This window comes from Dipodomys merriami, unplaced genomic scaffold (assembly GCF_024711535.1).
Source record: "Dipodomys merriami isolate MVZ:Mamm:240054 unplaced genomic scaffold, mDipMer1.0.p SCAF_3, whole genome shotgun sequence".
NCBI lineage: Eukaryota > Metazoa > Chordata > Mammalia > Rodentia > Heteromyidae > Dipodomys > Dipodomys merriami.
In genome coordinates, this window is record NW_027204492.1 from 66,527,921 (window position 1) to 66,551,251 (window position 23,331).

The 23,331-nt window shown below is 39.3% G+C and overlaps 1 protein-coding gene across 1 annotated transcript in view; it reads right to left on the reverse strand.

The window, feature by feature from the left end:
• Mtmr8 (myotubularin related protein 8) overlaps window positions 1–23,331 on the reverse strand; it is an 84,129-nt gene that overhangs the window by 43,659 nt on the left and 17,139 nt on the right. Inside the window, exons 2-7 of the mRNA XM_070039091.1 lie at window positions 21,422–21,550; window positions 16,388–16,550; window positions 13,329–13,486; window positions 9,392–9,520; window positions 7,803–7,937; window positions 674–806 (exon numbers count right to left, since the gene is read on the reverse strand). Coding sequence (XP_069895192.1) covers window positions 674–806; window positions 7,803–7,937; window positions 9,392–9,520; window positions 13,329–13,486; window positions 16,388–16,550; window positions 21,422–21,550 — 847 coding nt within the window. The remainder of the gene's footprint in view (window positions 1–673; window positions 807–7,802; window positions 7,938–9,391; window positions 9,521–13,328; window positions 13,487–16,387; window positions 16,551–21,421; window positions 21,551–23,331) is intronic.

The following is a 23,331-nucleotide window of genomic DNA, read 5'->3' on the forward strand; positions in this document are numbered from 1 at the left end:
AGAGACTCAAGGAAAAGGCACACTCAATATTCTAAAAAGGGATTCAGATTGAAGAGACAAAATCTGACAAGGGCTATCTAGGGGAGAGTACCTTGTAGATTATGCCTGTATAAAAATGAAGAAAAGACAGAAAGAGTTTACTAATAAAGAAGGTAAGTTTTCACTATCTTTTCCTGAGTTGGCATACTACATCAAAGAATCTTGGGAAGTGGTTTGAGAATAATGTTCTAAATCCAAGAGTCCTATAGGTTCCATACATCTTGTTCCCATTCTGACCCCAGCACAGTGACATTAGACTGACTTCTTATAGCTGATTATACAAGGTGATTTCTTACCTTAAGGATGATGAATTCAGTCCCCAATTCATTAACACTTATACTGGTCTACCCACTCTGAATATTTGACTATAATTCTATAAAGAGAAATTGTTTCCCCAAGAACTAGACTCGTATGTACTTTACCAAGTTATGGAAATAAAATGTCTTGGTCCCTGTGCCAGACCAACACTGCTATAATTCTGTAGTATGTAAGCTAGGTTCATACTACAGTTAAACACCTGATTATTAATTGAATCTGCTCACCTGCTGGCTTTTTGTTCCACCCCAAATCAGGCATGATTTCTGCTTAATGCAATATTATGGTCTCTGACTTAGCCAAGATGAAACCCCTGTACCTTCCAAGAGTTTCTGTAGGCTGGTCCGCATCACATGGATGTTCTCAATGCCCAAGAACCTGAAGCGAATGTTGGTATAGTTAAGTTCATTTTCATATCCCTTCCCAGCTGCTCGGTTGGCCATGGCATTGAGCTGTAATAGTAGAGATCATAATCAGGGCAAATAGGCCAGATGATGAAAGAACGGGGTTAATCAACCTCAGGGCTTCATTCTAAACAGTTTAAAATTCTATTCATTTAAAAAGAAGTTGAAGCATACAGGGTTCATTCTTGAATGAAAGGATTTCACTGGTTATTACATTAGGTACCTCAAGTAAAAAGACTGATAAAAGGAAAAAGGAGACTGATATTTTTATTACTAATGTCCAACTTCAGAGATGAAGTATATGGCAGTTATGAAGATATCTAATCTCAACTGGAATAATAATTTAAGCTGCCTATCACAAATGTTTTCTCAGTGGAACAACTTTTTTTCTGAGGTTGATACTGGGGCTTGAACTTGGCCTCATGCTCTTGCTCAGCTTTTGGGGGGGAGGGGCAGTCGTGGGGCTTGAACTCAGGGTCTGGGCTCTATCCCTGAGCCTCTCTGTGCTCAAGTGACTCTACCACTTGAGTCACAGCACTAATTTTGGCCTTTTCTGTTTATATGGTGCTGAGGAATCAAACCCAGAGCTTCAAGCATGCTAGGCAAGCACTCTACCACTAAGCCACACTCCCAGCCCTCTTGCTCAGCTTTTTTGGCTCCTGATTTGCATGCTATTGCTTGAGATACAACCTCCAATCCAGATTTTGTACTGGTTAATGGAAGACAAGAGTTTTGCAGTCTTTTCTGTCTGGGCTGTCTTCAAATTGTTATCTTCAATCTCAGCCTCCTGAGTAGCTAGGATTAGATGTGTGAGCTACCAGTGCCTGGTTTCAGTGAACAAGAATACTAAGAAACATGCAAAAGTTAAAAAGTTTCACAACTGGCAGCTCTACACAGATGTCTAAAAATTAAAATATCTAAAATGACTTCTATACATAAATAACCTTTTCTTGCTAATAAAAATAAAAGAGAGGGCTGGGAAGTTGGCTCAGTGGTAGAGCGCTTGCCTTGCATGCCTGAGGCACTGGGCTCGATTCCTCAGCACCACATAAACAAAAAGAAAAAAGCCGGAAGTGGCGCTGTGGCTCAAGTGGTAGAGCACTAGCCTTGAGCTGAAGAGCTGAGGGACAGTGCTCAGGCCCAGAGTTCAGGCCCCACAACCGGACCAAAAAATAAAATAAAATAAAATAAAATAGAGACACCATAAGGTTTTTTTGTTTGTTTGGGGGGCCAATAATGAACTCAGGGCCTGGGCACTGTCCTTTAGTTTTTTGCTCAAGACTGGTGCTCTACCAAATTGGAGATAATTGGAGATAAAGAGTCTCAGGGACTTTGCTTCCTGGACTGGCTTTGAATCTTGATTCTTACACCTTATCCTCCTGAGTAGCTAGGATTATAGGTGTTAGCAACCAATGCCCAGCTCCAAAAGCTGTTTTAACACTATGTTCAGTTTGTGGTGGCCACCAAATCTCTATGTCATATAAAGAATACTGGGCAGGGTAGGGAATAAATATGATTTCCAGAAAGGAAACATTAATAAAGTCATGGAAAAGATAACCTTCTATGATGATGATCCTATTACTGAGTGATTTTATTTTGTCTGGGCAAGTTTCCTCATCCCCGAGTATTATACATTTCAGAAAACAGAAAGAAGATGTATATGAACAGGGTATAGCTTTCATGTTATTGGGAAGAAACATAAAAACACTAAGGTATATATTATCAAATTACACATATAAAGAGAAAAATGCCAAAACGGTAAAGAAAGAAATGTGACAGTAATATTGATCTTTTATCACACTGACAATGACATTGACCTTTAATTAATAATCAATGTCAAAGAAACCCATGTAAAATCATAAACAACAGCAAGATAGTAATAAGGAAGTTTGCTAAGAGTATTGCTTCACCAAACAAAAACAGTAGTTACATCAGTTCAGGTATGGGTTAAGCTAATGTAGAGAGCGAGCAACACTGCCAGTACATACTCTGAAATTTTGTCTGGCAGATTTGAAGAACAACTGTACATTAAAATTTAGGTGAACAGATGCCATATTTACTGAGCTCCTGAAATGTTCTAGACACTGGGTTAGATTGTTTATATAAATTATCTCATTTAATTTTCACTCTAGACCCCTCACAGTAGGTATTAATATTATCCTCATAAGAAAATAAGTTCAGGGGCTGGGAAGGTGGCTCAGTGGTAGAGCGCTTGCCTTGCATGCATGAGGCCCTGGGTTCAATTCCTCAGTACCACATAAGCAAAAAGAAAAAAGCTGGAAGTGGTGCTGTGGCTCAAGTGGTAGAGTGCTAGCCTTGAGCTAAAGAGCTGAGGGACAGCGCCCAGGCCCAGAGTTCAGGCCCCAGGACTGGAGCCCACCCCCCAAAAAAAGAAGTTCAGACAAGTAAATAAAGTTACCTAAGATAAGGATAATCCGCAGCAGGGTGCTGGTGGCTCATGCCTGTAATCCTAGCTACTCAGGAAGCTGAGATCTGAGAATTGTGGATCAAAGTCAGCCTGGGCAGGAAAGTCCCTATGAAACTCTTATCTCTAATTAGCCACCAAAAAACCTGAAGTGGCACTGTGGCTCAAGTGGTAGAGTGCTTGCCTTGAGCTGAAGAGCTCAGGGACAGCACCTAGGCCCAGAGTTCAAGCCCACAATCGAAAAAAAATAAGGATAATGGCTTAAGGGACAGTTTGACCTTAGGTTTGTCTGATTCATAAGGACAAATTCTGTCAATACAATATAGTTTATACTAACAGTATAGATCTAGCTATCCAGAAGAATGAGGTTCTTGTTCATTTTTAATTCTGTCATAATTTACTGGGGATGTAGCCAAATGGTAGAGAGCTTGCCTAGTATGTCAAAACCCTTGGTTATATCCCAAGTATCACAATACATACACATATGTATGTGATCCCCAGTATCACCACACATACATATTTAACACACAGACTATATTTGTATGTGCATATAACTTCATTATCTTTATTTGTTGAAACTGGGAGGGGAATATGGGATCTGTTAAAAGTGTGTTCCTAGCATTGGATATGAACAAACCCACTCTAGTTTTTCAAAAGGGACTACATCTTTAGTTTTTCATAAGTGTAGTAAGGTTTCTCTTGATATTTTAAGGTAATTTAACCTTAATAATACAGACTTGTTAGGTATGGTGACTTATGCCTATAATCTCAGTTGAGAGACAGAGAATGAAGAATCACAGTCTGGTCTGGGCAAAAAATCATAAGACCACCTTATTTGAAAAATAAAGTAAAAAGGGCTGGAGGCATGAGTCAAGTGGTAGAGTGTTTTGAATTCAATCCCAATTATTGAAAAAAGAAAATACAATCTTAATTAAACTCCATCCAAGCTCAGAATGTCAGACATAGTTATGGCTGAAGCAAGTTAACAAGCTTTGGAGAAACAGAAGAATAGTGCCTGAGCAAAAATGGAAATAATTTTCTTTGTTGGGCCCACTAAGTCCTGGGCAGCTTTGGTGAGAGACCACAAAAAGGAGCAGAGGCTGGGCACCAGTGGCTCAATCCTGTAATCCTAGCTACTCAGGAGGCTGAGATCTGAAGATCATGATTCAGAGCTGGCTGGGGAAGAAAAGTCCCCATGAGACTTATCTCTAATTAACAACTCAAAAACCAGAAGTAGAGCTGTGGCTTGAAGTGATAGAGCACTAGCCTTGAGTAAAAGAACTCAGGGACAGTGCTCAGAACCTGTGTTCAAGCCCTATGAATAACCAAAAAAAAAAAAAAAAAAAAAAAGGAGCAGGGTGCTGGTGGCTCACGCCTGTAATCCTAGCTATTCAGAAGGCTAAGATCTGAGGATCCTGGTTCAAAGCCAGCCCAGGCAGAAAGGTTGTGAGACTCTTATCTCGAATAAACCACTGAGAAAAGCGGAAGTGGCCCTGTGGCCCTGTGGCTCTCGTGGTAGAGCACTAGTCTTGAGCTGAAGAGCTGAGGGACAGTGCCCAGGTCGAGTTCAAGCCCCATGACGGATAAGAAAAAGAAAAAGAAAAAAAAGGAGCAAGACAGCTATCTAAGGCTACAAGCCAGTTTCACACATACCTAATTGCTCAATTCTGAAGCACAACCACCTGGCATAGGCTTAGTTATATATCAATGATTGAGCAATCACAGTTAACACATCAAGTTATTTCTGATGCCTTTTGTAAAAATGATATTTTTTGTTTTTCTTTGGTTTTATAAAAAATGACATTTAATAAAAGAAAATCTGTCCTTTCTAACTTTACAAGTCACAGTGAATTCTTCTATATCTTTTATAGCACTAGACAAAGTATTAAAGGTCACTGGGTGCCGGTGGCTCACACCTGTAATACTAGCTATTCAGGAGGCTGAAATCTGAGGATCACAGTTCAGAGCCACCCTGGGCAGGAAAGTCTGTGAGACTCTTATCTCCAATAAATGACCAGAAAACTGAAAGTGGCACTGTGGTGCAAGTGATAAAACACTTATCTTAAGCTGAAGAGCTGAGGGACAGTGCCCAGGCCTAGAGTTCAAGCCCCATGACAGACAAAACAAAAGCAAACAAACCAAAAAAACGTAAAGGTCAAGCCATTAATGCAAAGTTTAAGCTCATATGTAGGTTGATCTAAGAGTTTCATCTTCAATGACATTAGGATTTGAAAGGGACAAAGTCTGAGAACACACATTGTAAAAATCACAGATAATCCAATTCCAAAAAGCATCAGGTTCTTAGGAATGTCAAAGGATTTAAGTTCATGTCTACTTGTCCACTGCTGAATTCCAGGAAAAATTTACGTCCCTGGTCTTTTCTTATTCTCTGGGATCAAGATACAAGTTGTATTTCCCTGAATTAAGAAAAAATTTCACAGCTAATAGTGCTGGCTATTAACGCATTACTATCACCAGTTTTGTTTTGGGGTTTTTTTTTTTTTGGTTAATCATGTAGCAGTCAGATTATTGAATTTTGTTTCTCAAGACAACAGAGTTAACCAACTATGGTTTAAAACCTTTTATACAGCCAGGTGCCAGTATCTCATACCTATATCCCTAGCTGTTTAGGAGGCTGAGATCTGAGATCATGGTTCAAAGCCAGCCCAGGCAGGGAAGTCTGTAAGACCCTTATCTCCAATTAAACACCAAAAAGCCAAAAATGGGAGCTGTGGCTCAAGTGGTAGAGTATAGCCATGAGCATAAAAGCTCACCATAGTGTCCAGGTTCTAAGTTGAAGCCTCAGGACACACACACACACACACACACACACACACACACACACACACACACACACACACACACACACACACACACACACACACACACACACACACACACACACACACACACACACACACACACACACACACACACACACACACACACACACACACACACACACACACACAGTATTATTCATAGAAGGTTACATAGTGGTATTAAATTTCCAGGGTCTAAATTGAGGTTCTTGTTTTATAGTAAATTTAGAGACTACAACAGGGAACTACTGAAAATCTTGCTTAAGAAATAGATTTAGTGAAAAATATGAGATCTCAATGAGCCTTTAACTCAAGATCACATTGATGTGGCAAAGACAGGCTGCTCAATATACCATCTCCCAGCCTAATTTGACAGCAAGGGACTTACAAAAGGTGTACCAAGGGGCTAGGAAGGTGGCTCAGTGGTAGAGTGCTTGGCTTGCATGCATGAGGCCCTGGGTTCAATTCCTTAGCACCATATAAGCAGAAAAAGCCAGAAGTGGGGCTGAGGCTCAAGCAGTAGAGTGCTAGCCTTGAGCTGAAGAGCTGAGGGACAGTGCCCAGGCCCAGAGTTCAGGCTCCACAACCAAAAAAAAAAAAGGTGTACCAAATCTACCCAGAATACTACAAGTCAGCATATGATAAAGACACTTGTACATCCATGTTCATTGCTGCACTATTCACTATAGCCAAGTTATAGAAGCATCCCAGATGCCCTACAATAGATGAGAATCAATAAAATGTGGTACTTATATACAATGGAATATTACTCATCCATTAGAAATAATAAGGCTATGCCATTTGAGGGAAATGGATGGTCCTAAACAAATCATTTTAAGTGAGGTAAGCCAAGTTCAGAGACAAACAGTGTATGTTCCCTCTCATATGTGGAAGCTAGCTCTAAAATATAACTGGACATGATTACCTGTACAGGACTCTAGGCATTCACACACAAACAGACTAAAGAATATCCTTAGTGGAGGAACACAAAGGTGTAACTCCTCTGAACATTTTTTTTGGTTGGTTGTGGGACTTGAACTCAGTGCCTAAGCACTGTGCCTAAGCTCTTTGGCTCAACACTAGCACCCTACCACTTTGAGCCATAGCTCCACTTCTGATTTTTTTTGAGTGGTTAACGAGATAAGAATCTCATGGGGACTTTTCTACCTGGGCTGGCTTTGAAATGTGATCCTCACATTTCAGCCTCCTAAGTAGCTAGGATTATATAGCATGAGCCACTGATGCCTGGCTCTCCTATGAACATTTAAAATATTATTTATCAAAATGAATTCCAAGAAATGGAAACATGAAGTTTTTTTGTTATTATTGTTATTGGCGGTGCTTGTTTTTGCTTTTTTTTCCCTCTTATAGGAGGGTAATGGGGGAGCACAGGGAGGAAGGGTGAACAAAAGCAATCATACAATTCAATACATTATGTGAAAAATAAACTATGTAACATGTGGGTAGGAATGGAAGGGGAAAGCTAGAGGAAAGAAAAGAAAGGGGTGACATTCTCTAAAAAAGAAATGTTGTTTATTAGCTGACTTAGTAACCCCTCCATAAAGAGAGAGGGTAACCCCTCTGTACAATACCTTAATCACACAATAAAATTATATTTAAAAACACAAATACAAAATTTAAAAAGGTATACCAAGTGGCTTGCTCAAGTGATTTCACATGTCTGAGATAATGAACCCACATACTCAAACTTAACTTTCCCAATAACACTACAAGTCTCAGCATGCACAGAGGAGGACTGCAAGAGGTAGTGATATTAAAGAAGTTACTGATAGCTACCTTTGGTCTAGTGTCTACAACATACATAAATTGGCTTCCAGGATTTGCTCGGCTAATGGCATCTAGCAGGAGTTCATCATCAATGCAGCGAGCATAAAATCCACAGAGAGGTTGGCTACAGCGGCAAATGGTAGCCTACAAGGAAAAAAATGTTGTCAATTGATCCATAAAGTCCACAGGTGGTCAAAATCTTCCTTGGTGAGCAGAGGGAAAAGGATGTGCCAACTCACAACAGTTTGCAAAGCAGAGAGATGTGGCTCTAAAGCAGGCCATTCCACTGACATTGGGATCAGCCTCTTGTCTCTTGCTCCCCTTGTGTACAGGGCCAGTTCTTAAACCAGCCCTGGCAAGGCAGACCACAAAGAAATCACATCTTTTATCAGAATTTTTTTTATTGTGAAAATACTGTACAGAGGGGTTACAATTACATGGACAAGATAATGAGTACATTTCTTATAAAGCATTGTAGCCTCCTCCTTTGTTTCCCCTTCTTGCGTGTTTAATAATCTATTCTTGATACATAATGGTCTCATTGTTTTTCTGAAACTATCCTATTTTTTACAGTCTCCATAATAGATTCATATAAAACAGGCTTTCAGTGGCAGAATTCAAGACACAGTAATGATCTAGAGATTTCGAGTACAGTGTTTACTACTTTCAGGAGTCACTGCCAACTCAGAGAGCTGGTATGTTTCAGGCCATTTTAACATGAAGACTGCATAGTTAATGAGCTTCATTATACTTTGATGTATTTTACAGGAGTTTGTGCACTCAGTTTGATACAGACACCAAATTACGTTATATATTCTCTTTTCTGGTTGGTAGTGGGGTTTGAACTCAGGGTCTGAGCACTGTTCCTGAGCTTTTCTGCTCAAGGCTAGCACTCTACCACTTTGAGCCACAGCTCCACTTTGGGTTTTCTGGTGGTTTTATTGGAGGTAAAGAGTCTCATGGACTTTCCTGCCTGGGCTGGCTTTGAACCGCGATCCTTAGATCTCAGCCTCCTGAGTAGCTAGGATTACAGCCACCAGCACCCGGCTGCATTATATATTCTTTAGCACTGGAATATTTAATTTGAGGACTTGAAAACTATCTAGCCGCAAAGTTCAGTATGATCATAAGAAGTGAAAATTATTACCACTTCTTAGTTAAAGGAAGTCAAATAGGTCTTTCCTTCCTATTACCTTATTATATGTATATGAATGTGGGTGTGTACATGTGTGCACACGCATACATGCACACACACAATCAATAAAGAACCAGGGATATCTGTATTCTAGTGTGAGGTCAGAGTCCCCAAGTATACTCTCATGCAACTCCTTTTCATTCTGCAACTTCCCACCATATTGGAACCTAGATAAAAAAAGAACAAACTAAAATATTACCTAACATGTATAACATTTTACAGTTTATAAAAGTACGCATATATTTCCCTCTCATGTAAACCCCTCAAAAGCTCTTTTTGAGGTACTTAAGCCTAGGGAAGTTACATGGTTTGATTAGGTCACACAGCTATGTTGTCAGGGTAAGACTTAAGACCAGGTCTTCTAAAGTCAAGGTGAATTATTAGAGAAGTCTACTTAACTCACATTGTTTTCTTTGCAGAAGTAGGAGAGCACAGGAACACGTTCTCTGCTTCGAAACCTCGAACTTGCAATCACTGTGTCCACAGCAATAGATGTAGGAACCACTAAATCAGGAGGGTAGGTACTACATATCTAAAAGAAAAGAAAAACTTATTTTGCAGTTTATTACTTGCTACCAACAGACTAGGATTAGTAATTGCTGAAACATCAACTAGTTGGCTGGTATTTATCATCCAGTGTCATCCATTCCTCAGAAATAGGAACAAAAATATTGTTGGTATTGGGCACTGGTGGCTCATGCCTGTAATCCCAGGTACTCATGAGGCTGAGATCTGAGGATCATGGTTCAAAACTAGCCTGGGCAGGAAAGTCCATGAGACTCTTATTTCAAATTAACCAGTAAAAAGCCAGAAATGGAGCTATGGCTCAATAGTAGAGCATGAGCCTTAAAAAAAAAAGTTCAGGGGCTGGGAAGGTGGCTCAGTGGTAGAGTGCTTGCCTTGCATGCTCTCAAGGCCCTGGGCTCGATTCCTCAGCACCACATAAGCAAAAAGAAAAAAGCCGGAAGTGGCACTGTGGCTCAAGTGGTAGAGTGCTAGCCTTGAGCTGAAGAGCTGAGGGACAGCACCCAGGCCCAGAGTTCAGGTCCCACTACTGGACCCCCCCCCCAAAAAAAAGTTCAGGGACAGTTGCCCAGGCTCTGAGTTCAAGCCCCAGAACCAGTGCAAAAAGAAAATATCATTAGTACAAAGGTTTCCCAAAATAAAAAAATAAGGAAAAGAAATAATAATGAAATAGTAGAATAAAATAAAAGAAAATCATTTCAAAGTATATTATTTCCCCAAAAGGAAGTCATTGATACATACAAGAAAAACTGTACCTTTAGAATAACATATACATGTATATATGCAGAAAGACATACAAGCCAATGCTGAAATGTTTGCATTTGCCTACTAGAACAAATAGCAGATAAAGTAAACGAATAAGTTAAATGAATAGGCTAAAATGTAAAGCATAGAGGTGGAAAAGGAAGAGGAAATATGGTTTATTCTTTCATGAATTACACAATGGTTTCCTAGTACACATACCTGAGAGGCCTTGAGCGTGAAGGTGAAATTGTTGACATTTTAGGTGTGATAGTCTATAAAAAAGACTGATACATTTTCTCAAATTTATCACAGACTTGACATAAGTTAACTGTAATCATTCCCGTAATAATAACCCCAAACATTTGACAACATATCAGAAAGAATTTCAGCCAGGTGTTGGGGGCTCACATCTGTAACCCTAGCTACTCAGAAGGCTAAGATCTGGAGGATCACAGTTTGAGGCCAGGCTAAGCAGGAAAATTCTCTAGACTCTATCTTCAAAATAACAAACAAAAATCAGGCCTGAAGGCATGGATCAAGTGATAGAACACCAGACCAGCAAACACACAAGGCCCTAAGTTCAAACCGTGGCACCACCAAAAAGTATTTCAAGATACTTCAGATGAAGAATATTCTATATAATTCATTATGAAAGTCAAAGACACCAGAATGAAAAAATCATTTGAAAAAGAAGTTCTATAATCATCAACAATCTTTTTACCTGAACTTTAGACTCTGGAGAAACAAATCACACAGAGATGCAGCTGCCCTTTGTGCTCAGAAATGCATACATATCCAAAGGGTGAACACAGATAATTCAGACCTCATTCAAGAAGACTTAGACACATATCTAAGCACAGAACTCACTCCATCTCTATTCATTACTGTCAAGTATAACCCTAACAAGCCATCTCATAGATGGTCTTTCTAAATGGCAGCTCATCAATCCTCATACATAGTGACCATTCAAAACCTGTGTTGCCAGAAAGGCACTGCAATTAATGACTTACTATGTATGATAAGTTGCAAATAATTTTTTAATCTAACAATTCAGGGATATAATTTAAATAACAGTAACTAGAAAGTTATCAAGATAGGCCTGACTGCTATCTTTAGAAAAGCCTACTTCCTTTTTTTGTGCTGGTTCTGGGACTTGAACTCAGGGTCTACACTGTGCTCAAGGTAGTACTATACCACTTGAGCCACAGCTCTAATTCTGGCTTTTTGATGGTTAACTGGAGATAAATCACACTGACTTTTCTGCCTAGGCTCTCTTCTAATCTCAATCCTCAGACCTCAGCCTCCTAAGCTGTTAGGATTTTAGGCATGAGTCACCAGCACCCAGTGAAAAGCCTACTTTTTTTTTTGTCAGTCATGGGGCTTGAACTCTGGGCCTGGGCGCGGTCCCTCAGCTCTTCAGCTCAAGGCGAGCGCTCTACCACTTGAGCTACAGCGCCACTTCCGGTTTTCTACTGGTTTATTGGAGATAGGAGTCTCATGGTCTTTCCTGCCCGGGCTGGCTTTGAACCACGATTCTCAGATCTCAGCCTCCTGAGTAACTAGGATTACAGGCGTGAGCCACCGGCGCCCAGCAGAAAAGCCTACTTTTAAAGCTGGTCTTTCCTTGGTAGATGCCTGGGAACACAGATTTCAGGAGGTAGACCCCACTGCACCATAACTGTTTGATCAAAGAATGTGGTTTATGTTGGACATTTGTTTTCCCTCTGGGCATGTGGAATTCTGCTATTATATAAGGTAGAGTGCCCACATGAACAGCAGTAATCAAAAACCCTAGGTACTGAGTCTCTATGAGCTTCCCTGGCAGACAGTTCACATATGTTGACCTAATTTGATACTCGGAACAATTGTTTTTTTTCTTTGTATCCTTTCACTGCAATAAATCATAGTCATTGGTCTGACTATATGTCGAATCCTATGAGAATGCTTAATGAATCACAGGTCCTAAGAGATGATCTTGGAAACCCTCATCATAATCCTGCATTTCCATATTCAGCCCATGGTTCTTTCTTCAGATCTACCCAAATGCTCTTTTGAATTCAGGATCAGATTCACATTTCTTAATTTGGCCATAAAACCCTTCATGATTTGGCTTCATTTTCTTAACTCCTATCTCGCTCTGCATAAATGAGGATAAAATTCCTTCCCAAGAGAAACAAGCCAGGCTTAGAGAGACAAACAGCAAAAACAGACAAACAGCTAGATCTAAAATTCAAACATGCATGATAACATATACAAGGCTCAATGCACTGACACACAAACTGACTAAAGGATGGTATCCTTAGGGGAGAAATACAAGTGTTTTTCAAAATGAATCAGGAAGTGGAAATATTTGGGGTGGGGAAAAGGAATGGAGTGAGGAAGGTGAGCAAATATAGTCACATGTAAAAATTGAACCACATAACTTGAGGGTACTGAGAGGAGGAGGAAAATGTAGAAGAATGAAGGAAATGGTGACACTGACTAAAAAACATTATACTCAAAACCTGATTTATGGAATGTAAAATTGTATAATAATAATAATAATAACAACAACAAAAAAGTTTTATGTTGCACTAGGATGTTAAAAATATCTTCATGGCTGGGAATGTGGCTTAGTAGTAGAGTGCTTGCCTAGCATGTATGAAACCCTGGGTTTGATTCCTCAGTACCACATAAACAGAAAAGGCCAGAAGTAGAGGTGTGGCTCAAGTGGTAGAGTGGTAGCCTTGAGTTAAAGAAGCTCAGGGACAGTGCCTAGGCCCTGATTTTAAGCCCCAGGTCTGACAAATATATATCTATATGTCTTCACAAGGCAACACCTCAAAATATCAGACTGTCTCTCGCTTACCAGGCTTATTTTCACAGCTGCCATCTAGGCTCCCACAGCATTCTATGCTTCAAACCATGAGAGCACATTAGGAACCCAAAGAAATGCTTGCTGAATGGCTGAATGGCTGAATGTCCAATGAAAAACAATTATGAGGGATTTTTCTTTTTTCCAGATCATATTTGCTGATATGCTGTCATTTTAATTAAATGTATCTAAAGAATAAAAGCCATCCCAAAATTACCTCATAGTTTTTGTTGGCATCTATTATGGTCCAGTACCTATTGGGTATTCCCATTCGCGCAAAGTCTGATACTGGGTCAATCAGTTTCCATCCTTTTTCCCTTGCCCCTTTTGAGGTTTTGGGATTATAAGAAAAAGCATAAAGATCTTCAGGTGACACTGGAGAACATACAGAGAAACAAAGTAATGATAAGTAGAACTTAAAGACTACCAAACAATGCAAACAAAGGTTTCCTTATCCCCAAAGGAATGCTTGTTAAACAGTCCCACCACAGGTTAGTGCTTTGTGTACATGCCTGCTTTTACATAAAGAATAAGAACTGGAATAATGCTTGCGGTTCTTCTTTGAAAATATTTTAATTTTTTATATTATACCAACTAAAAAACTTTCCCAAGCTCTCTTTTAGAATAATGATGAATAATTGACTTGATCTGAAGCTTTTATGTTAGGAAAATAGACCTTACCAAAAATTTTAAACTTGGCCTCTATGTCCCAATTGCTCTGGTTATTGTGACATATTGCACAACATTAACAACTGCATTCTATTTGTCAGGCCAACACTAGCTTCTGGCTGATAACCATTTGTCTTCTCCCTGTCAGACTTTCTTCCTCCCTTCAAAAGCTGCAACATTAATTTGATGCTTATTTGACTAATTTATGTGGCAATGACTTCTCCCAAAATGAACAGAAGTTGATCAGAGCCTTATAAAGTGCAGAGTCAGGTAACTCTGTCAATAAAATATCAGCAAGGGGCTGGGAAGGTAGATCAGTGGTAGAGTGCCTGCCTTGCATGCATGAGGCCCTGGGTTCAATTCCTCAGCACCACATAAACAGAAAAAGCCGGAAGTGGTGCTGTGGCTCAAATGGTAGAGTGCTTGCCTTGAGCTGATGAGCTGAGGGACAGCACCCAGGCCCAGAGTTCAGGCCCCACAACTGACAATAAATAAATAAATAAAAATAAAATAAAATATCAGCAAGTACTGAGGAAGTATTCTGAGGAAAGAGGAGGAGAAAATAAGAGGGAAAACTTAAGAGCATGGAAATCCCAAAGACTAAAAGCAAGAGGTAGTCAATCGTCTAGGACTAAAGGCTAGAATGAGACAGTGAGGCTGGAAGAATGTAAACTTGTTCAACCACTTTGGAAAGCAGTATGGAGGTTCCTCAAAAGACTTCACATCGAGCTCCCCTATGACCCAGCAATCCCACTTTTGGGCATTTACCCAAATGTTTACAAACAAGACCACACTAAAGCTACCAGCACAACTATGTTTATTGCAGCATTATTTACCATAGCTAAGATATGGAACCAACCCAGATGCCCCTCAGTAGATGAATGGATCAAGAAAATGTGGTATATATACACAATGGAATTCTATGCCTCCATCAGAAAGAATGACATTTCCCCATTTGTTAGGAAATGGAAAGGCTTGGAAAAAATTATATTAAGTGAAGTAAGCCAGGCCCAAAGAAGCATAGGTCCCATGGTTTCCCTTATTTGCAATATCTAGTATATGTATGAGTCAAGCGGAAAAGGTCAGATAATGTGATGTTAGGAAAATGAACCCTTAAATATGTATTTTAATGTTTTCGTTTCTTTCATGCATGTGTTTCTAACGCATTTATAAGATTATTTCTTTGTTGCTTTGTATGTCCCTCCCCCACAGTGTAACCCCCGCTTTCACTATATTTGATGTCAGTATAACATGTGGAGGAGATGGGGACAAACAAGTCATTTAAGGATTCAGGTGGACCTGTTGCAACAATGAGAAGTACAAAATGTCATGTCAAAACCAACTTTACAATGTCGGTGTGGGGGGGGGAGGGGGGTATAATTGGGTGGGGGGAGGGGGGAGGCTGGGAAGGGAGGTGAAGGGTAAACAAAGGAGGAGGCTGCAATGCTTGGTAAGAAATGTATGCATTATCCTGCCCATGTAATTGTAGCCCCTCTGTACAGTATGTTCTCAAATAAAATTAAATTAAATTAAAAAAAAAGAAATAGGAATAAATATATCATTAATGACTCATAAACTGATAAACTCTGAGAAAGTCTTCTAGCTGAAACTGAAAGCAAGGATAGGAACAGTGGACTAAATATAAAGCCTACAGACCATGGGAAACACGAAAAGGAAGTTATCTCAAACATCTACTATATACTAAGTACATAGTAAATTGCATGAATGTGTAAGTCTCAAAAACTGTTAGCCAGGGGCCAGTGGCTCACGCCTGTAATCCTAGCTACTCAGGAGGCTGAGATCTTGTGGTTCAAAGTCAGCGTGGATAGGAAAGTCCATCAGACTCTGATCTCCAATGAGCCACCAGAAGTGGTGCAGTGGCTCAAGTGGTAGAGCGCTCACCTTGAACTGAAGAGCTCAGGGACAGTGCCCAGACCCAGAGTTCAAGGCTCATGACCAAAACAAACAAACAAACAAAAACAAAACAAAACAAAAACAAAAAACAACTCTTATTTACTCTACTTTTTCAAGCAAGTAAGCTGAATTCAAAAGCTATGTAACTTGCCCCAAACCCATGGAGCTGGTAAGTGGCAAAGCCTGGATTTAAACTCTAACTCTATAGCCTATAATCTAATCTTTCAATTTCAACTTTTTGGGGGAAAAAAAGGAATAAAATGGTTTTAGATAAAAATGATGTCTTGCCGGGCACTGGTGGCTCATGCCTGTAATCCTAGCTACTCAGGAGGCTGAGATCTGAGGATCAAGGTTCAAAGCCAGCCCGGGCAGGAGAGACCGTGAGACTCCTATCTCCAATAAACCACCAGAAAACCGGAAGTGGTGCTGTAGCTCAAGTAGTAGAGCACTCGCCTTGAGCTGAAGAGCTGAGGGACAGCGCCCAGGCCCAGAGTTCAAGCCCCACGACCGACAAAAAAAAAAAAAAAATGATGTCTTGTGGGTGGGGATGGGAGGGAAAACTGGGAGAGAGCAAGGGAAGGGCTGACATTGTCCAAAAAGAAATGTAGTCATCTGATTTATGTAACTGTAACTCCTCTGTGTATTACTTTTATAATAACAACAAAAATTCTTTTAAAATGCTGTCATAACTACCTGGTTGAGAAAGCTTGAGTAGCGAAATATAAACCTCCTGGCACACAGGGTCAGAATCTAAAACAAAGTGTGCTACCCGGAAGTTCTTACAGTGAAGTACCAGAGGATAGCCCATGCTAGTACTGGGTAACTTCTCCACAGTGGCAATGTGATGGAGTGCAATCTGCAAAACAGAAAACAAAAACAAAATAAAGATACATTGTGCACTACCTCTGTCATTATCAGTGTATCTGATTTTCAGTGATAGTAATAGTATTACCAGACACATAATCTTATCTCTAGCTTACCACCATCCATTACAATACACAATGGAGTTTCTCTCAATTATAAAAAAGCATAACAATAGTAAAACACGGCAAACAAATTGCCATGTTAGGAAATCTGTCTCTCCTTAAAGATACAACATTACCAGCTTTAGTGGCCACAGATGATGAAATTTAGAAATCACAGAATAATTGCCACAATGGAAAATATAGGTTTATTTCATTCTACCAAATTATGAATTAATGATTAGGGGCTGGGAATGTGGCTTAATTGTAGAGTACTTGCCTACATGCATGAAGCTGTGGGCTTGTTTCCTCAGTACCACGTAAGCAGAAAAAGCCTGAAGTGGCGCTGTGGCTCAAGTGGTAGAGTGCTAGCCTTGAACAAAAGAAGCTCGAGACAGTGCCCAGGCCCCAAGTTCATGCCCCAGGACTGGCATAAAAATGATTAATAATCAATAGTGTGTCCATGACTATTAGCTTAAAGCTCTGAAAAGTGAATTCCTTACAGAATCAAGCAGCAGCATGGATAGAATTTGAACCATGCAGGGTAACAATAGGTACAGGGTTCTTTCTGTCAGAATTCTAAAATCTCTAGAGCTGGAATTAAGATTACTGATAGCAAAACAAAAAATATAGGATAATTATTCCTGCTTATACTGATGCTAGGAAAGGAAGGAATTTGGAAAGGAGGAAGGGAAGGAGAGAAGGAGGGAAAGAAATGATCACAAAGAAAACAGGTTAAAATGTGTCTAAATAATAATATAAAATATGAAAATAATATAAAACAGCCAAACAGTCATGGTTTCATGCTTTGGCTTTCCAAGTTATCCTACTATCCATGTCTCTAATGTTTCCTGCAACTACATCCCAAATATGTTCTTTCTATTGTCAGGACTCCCTGAAATGACCTTCTGATCAACGTTGCTTTTCTTCTCCTCATCCTATCAAGTCTCAGTCCCAAATTTATTTGGAAAAGTCATCTCTTCCATGAAATCTTTCAATCATATCCACAAGAATAGGGGAGATGTAGAAATCATGTACATATTTCAATAAAGGACTTTACTATCTTCGTTCTGTCAAATTTAATTTTCTGTTGTGGCAGTTTTGGAGATACTATTTTAAAAAACTTCTTGGTAATGGTAATAGAAACTAATAAATAAAATCTTAGGAAAATCAAAGCCCTACTAGTCAATATGGGAGATGTATGTTGGGCTAGTAAAATACTATTAAGATCAGAAGTCTGGCAAACAGTAAAATTGGGAAGAGGGAAAGGGAAGACATTCAAAGTGGGGAATAAACTTTATTAATTATAATAAATTGGGTAAATAAGTATCCTTTGCCATGCCTAAGTAATTTGTTTTCCCTTCCAGATTCAGTCTACTGGGTTTGAAAAATACCTGATAGGAACAAACATGAGAACATGTAGATGTTTCTAAAGAACTGCTTCTTAAAACTGTTAGAATTGGAAGAGTACTTATTAATTATATAATCTAACTACCTCATCTAAAGATTCAGAAAAAAAGCTCAGAGGGGGAAAATCACTTGTGCAAGGCCATACACCTAGATAGCATAAGACAAAGCTAGTACTGGCTCCCTAAATTCCTCTTCTAGCATTCTTCCCATGACAGCAAAGAGAGTAAGATACAATCTCATATAGAGAATGTCTACTGAGAAGTGGCGCTGTGGCTCAAGCGGTAGAGCACTCACCTTGAGCTGAAGAGCTGAGGGACAGCACCCAGGCTGAGTTCAAGCCCCATGACCAAACAAAACAAAACAAGACCAAAAAAAGAGAATGCCTACTGAATTTAAGTACTAAGATATTTCTCGTGGGGCTGGGAAGACGGCTCAGTGGTAGAGTGCTTGCCTTGCATGCCTGAGGCCCTGGGTTCAATTCCTCAGCAACACATAAACAAAAAGAAAAAAGCAGGAAGTGGCACTATGGCTCAAGTGGTAGAGTGCTAGCCTTGAGCTGAAGAGCTGAGGGACAGCGCCCAGGCCCAGAGTTCAGGCCACATGACCGGACCCCCACCCCCCAAAAAAAGATATTTCTAGCCTATGTAAGTTCAATTAATTATGCTTATATAATATATCCCAGGCATTTTTTTGTTTATACTCTGGGATATGGTATCTTAGAATTCAAAGTCCTCCTATATCATAGACTCCAGAGGGCTAGGATTACAAGCATGTACCACCACACCAGCTACCGTTGCTTTCTTTTTTTTTTTAACTCTTCATGTACCCCAAGCTGGCCTTACTCACTATGTAGCCCAGGGAAGCCTCAAACTTAAAATCGGCCTCCAGAGTACAGACATGCACCACCAGACTTGGTTCAAGCATTGTTTTAAGCACTTACAAACATTAACATTATAATTTTTCCATATTATTATCACTACTTTACAAGTGAGGGGAACAAATCCAGAGAAGTTAAATAACTTGCCCAAGGTTACAAAAGTAATACTGTTAAAGTTGGGATTTCAACCTGACCATTACTGATTCTAAAGTCTGGGATCTTTTTTAATTTAAATTTTATTGTAAAGGTGATATACAGAGGGGTTACAGTTATGAAAGTCAGGTAATGAGTACATTTTAAAGTATGGGATTTTAATCACTAAGACTATGTCCTGTGTATAGAGCATGTGACACTTGTTATAAATGAAAAGGTCTAAATATAAATCTAATAATTAAGATTGAATTATAATACTTCTTCAGTGTAAGGAAGATAGAATACTGGAGAGAATGCAAGGAAAAATAACTCTTATACATTGTTTGTGGGAATGTAAACTAGTACAACCACAATGAAAATCAGTATGGAAGTTCCCCCACAAAACTATAAATATACCTTCCTTATGATCCTATTATACCACTCTTGGGCCTATATCTAAAGAAGTGAAAATCAATACACAAATATCTATGTACACATATTTATTTCAGTGCTGTTCACAATAGAAAAACTGTGGAATCAGCTGTGGTACCCAACAACTGATGAATAAAGAAAATATGGTACCTATATACCATGGAATACTACTGGGCCATGAAGAAAAATGAAACTCTTGCCACTTTTGGGAAAGTGAATGAGCCAAACAAGCCAAGCTCAAAAAGTCAAAAGCAACATGTTTTCACTCATTCGTTGAGCTTAAATCTACAATGGTGGTGATAATAATGGTAAATTAATGTAAAGGGGGACTTTCAGGAGGGACCAGTTAAGAGAGAAAAAAAAGGATACTGAGGAGGTAAAGTATCCAAGTACACATACACATGTACACACACACACACACACACACACACACACACACAAACACACACACACACACATACACACACACACACTATGATAGTATTTTTCAAACAGTTTTTGGTGGGTTTCATATATATATGAAGACAGTATAATAAAACCGACCAAAAGCTGTTTGGAAAAAGTTGGGAGGAATAGGAGAGCAGAGGAAGTAAAATGGAGGGGGAGAACATGTTTGCATGTATGGAATTATCACAGTGAACTCCCCTCATACTGTTAGTTTATGTTAACTCAAAAAACATTAAAAATAGAAATTGGCACATGCATGCAGTTAAGATCCTGCATGTATAGACAGTTTACATCAATGTGGCCCAAGGTATATTCCAGTGGCCTAAGAATTAATATCATTAAGTGGTTTTTAGAAATTCAAAATTGTATTCATAAACTGTTAAATGGCAATCTTTAAAAATGTCAGTTCCCTTGTACTTAAAGAAAATATAAACAAATAGCAAAAAAAAATCAAAATTGTAGTTAGTCTTGTCTCGTGGCGCATGTCTGTAATCCCAGCTACTTCAGAAGGCTGAAAGAGGAGAAGATCAGGAGTTCAAGAACAAAGTTATTGAATACCTATCAAAAAATCCCAGACAAACAAGGAGCTGAGAGTATACCTCTAAATTCAATCTCAGTACTTCAAAATAATTTTAAGGCAATTCAAAACCTTAGGCTTAAAAGTTTGTATTTTAACAAGTTCCAGGTATTATTAAAGCTGCTGGTTTTGGGGCCACAGAATGTTTACCCACTTGCTGGGTTCAGAAAATGAAAATAAGCCAGCTGTGATATAACATGCTTGATATCTAAGCACTAAGGAGGTAGTGATAGGAGGAACATCAATTTTAGGCCAGGCTGAGCTACATAGCAATATCCTGTCTCAAAAAAAGTAAGGGCTGTAGAGTAACTCAGTAAAAGAACATTTGATTAGCACACTGAATACTTTGGGTCTGCTCCACAGCACTGAACAAATTTTTTAAAAAAAAAGACTACCTAAAAATGTTTGAGTTAAACCTTAGGACTATCCCTATGTTGGTCTAGAATGACTACTTGAGGAAAGAGGAGTCCTAAGATTCAGACCACCAAAGGACTCTTTGAATAAGCAATTTGAAGAAAAGGTTTTATAGCAATTTAGTTTTTGTTGTTGTTGTTTTTTTTTTTGGTCGGCCGTGGGGCTTGAACTCTGGGCCTGGGCGCTGTCCCTCAGCTCTTCAGTTCAAGGCGAGCGCTCTACCACTTGAGCTACAGCACCACTTCCGGTTTTCTAGTGGTTTATTGGAGATAGGAGTCTCACGGTCTCTCCTGCCCGGGCTGGCTTTGAACCGTGATCCTCAGATCTCAGCCTCCTGAGTAGCTAGGATTACAGGCGTGAGCCACCAGCGCCCGGCTGGTTTTATAGCAATTTAGTAATGCTACTTAAATTTTAAGAAACTGCCATATAGAAGGCATATATACACAGCTCTTTGATATTTCTTCTCACAAACATACCCAGGTTTCTTTCCGGAATGCAGCACAAGAACCCTCTTCCACATAGATCAGGTGGGTTGCAGTAAGGTAAAGAATTCCATTAATTGGTTTCTTGCCCTCATAACGATCCAGTAATTTCACGTTCTCTACCTGTTGAGAACAAAAAATATCATTATAGGCTTACCATCTGTGATTAAATTGGAACATATGCTACTTCCTTCCAAATAGGCAAACTAGTATAACCTGTATTTTCTTTTCTTTTTTGTTTTTTGTCGGTAGTGGGGCTTGAACTCTGGGCTTGGGCACTGTCCCTCAGCTCTTCAGCTTGAGGCTAGTGCTCTACTGCTTGAGCCACAGCACCACTCCCAGTTTTCTGGTGGTTTATTGAAGAGAAGCTCACAGACCTTCCTGCCCAGGCTGGCTTTGAACCACGATCCTCAGCTCTCAGCCTCCTGAGTCACTAGGATTACAGGCGTGAGCCACCAGCGCCCGGGTAAGCTGCATTTTCTTGACCTAAATGAGCACTGGAAAAACCATGAAAGCGGGTCATATGTAATCTAGGAAAAAAATCAAAATTCTAGACAATGTTTACTGGTATAGATGTAGGTAGAAAATAGAGTCCAAGACTCTACTGATAGTTACTTAATCTTGCTAGACAGAAGGTATCACTATTCAATGCATAAAAAAATCAAGAAGTGTAAATAACAGGATAGATCTTAAAAGTTGCTGGGCAAGAATACATTAAAATAGGAAAGAAAAAAAAAGAAAGGAAAAGTATTGTAAATGGAGAATATAAAATGAGATAGCAGAAATAAGTCCCAATAAGTAGTAATTTAACGAATGTACATGAATTAAACTTACCAATTAAAAGGCCTGCATACTGGATTAAAACAAAATAGTTGACAGTATTTGGGCTAGAATTGTTATGTTTAAAAATAAAAACACAAAGAAGTTAAAATAATAGAATGGAAAAATGATATGCCAGGCAAATATGAGGAAACAGAGCTGGGGTAGAAATCACAACATTTAATGAAACAGAATTTATGTGACAAAGAACAGCAGAAGAGATACCTATCATAAACATGTATGTATCATGCAGTATATTTCCAAAATTTATCTAGCAATTAGCGAATTGCAGAGAGGAAAAGAATGAGTACAGTTGTCTATTTTAACACTCTTAGGGACTGAAAATTTGGGCAGATAAGTTGATTATCTGTTTTTTTCACAGTAATGGAAAGCTGACTAACTCAGAAAACTAGTACCAAACAATGGTCATAGCTGTAGCTATACTTGACAACGTAGAGTTCATAAGCTTTGGGGAATGGTTTTAAGGATGACTGAAGAAGTAGGCTAAAGAATCTAAAATTCCATACATGAAGTTTAATGGACAGGCCTCGTGGCAACTCAGACCAGGATGCTGAGAATAATGTAGACAGTAAAGGATATGCTGTGAGGTTTCAGATGAAAATAAGGCTGCTAGTTGGAACTAAAGATCACCTGTGTTACACTGCAAAATTTGACTATGTTTGCTTCATAGCCTAAGACTGTGTAAAGTTGTGTTTAAAGGTGTCAGGCTGGTTTATCTGGCAAAGGAAATTTCAAGGCAGCCAAGTATTATGGCAGTGGCATAGGTATTACTTCCTGGTTTAGGCGAAATGGTGAGAAACAGATGTAAAAAAAAAAGAGTAGAATGAGAAACATCATAAAACTTGCAGTTTGGACGAAAAAGAGGCACATTCAAAGGTGATACCAAGGAGAATGCAGTTGTCAAAGAGATTAATACCATTAAACAGAGGCCAAGTGCTGGTGGCTCAGGCCTGAAATCCTAGCTATCCAGGAGTCTGAGATCTGAGGATCATGGTTTGAAGACAGCCTGGACAGGAAAGTCTGTCAGATTCTTATCTCCAAAAACCAGAAAAAGTAGAGCTGTC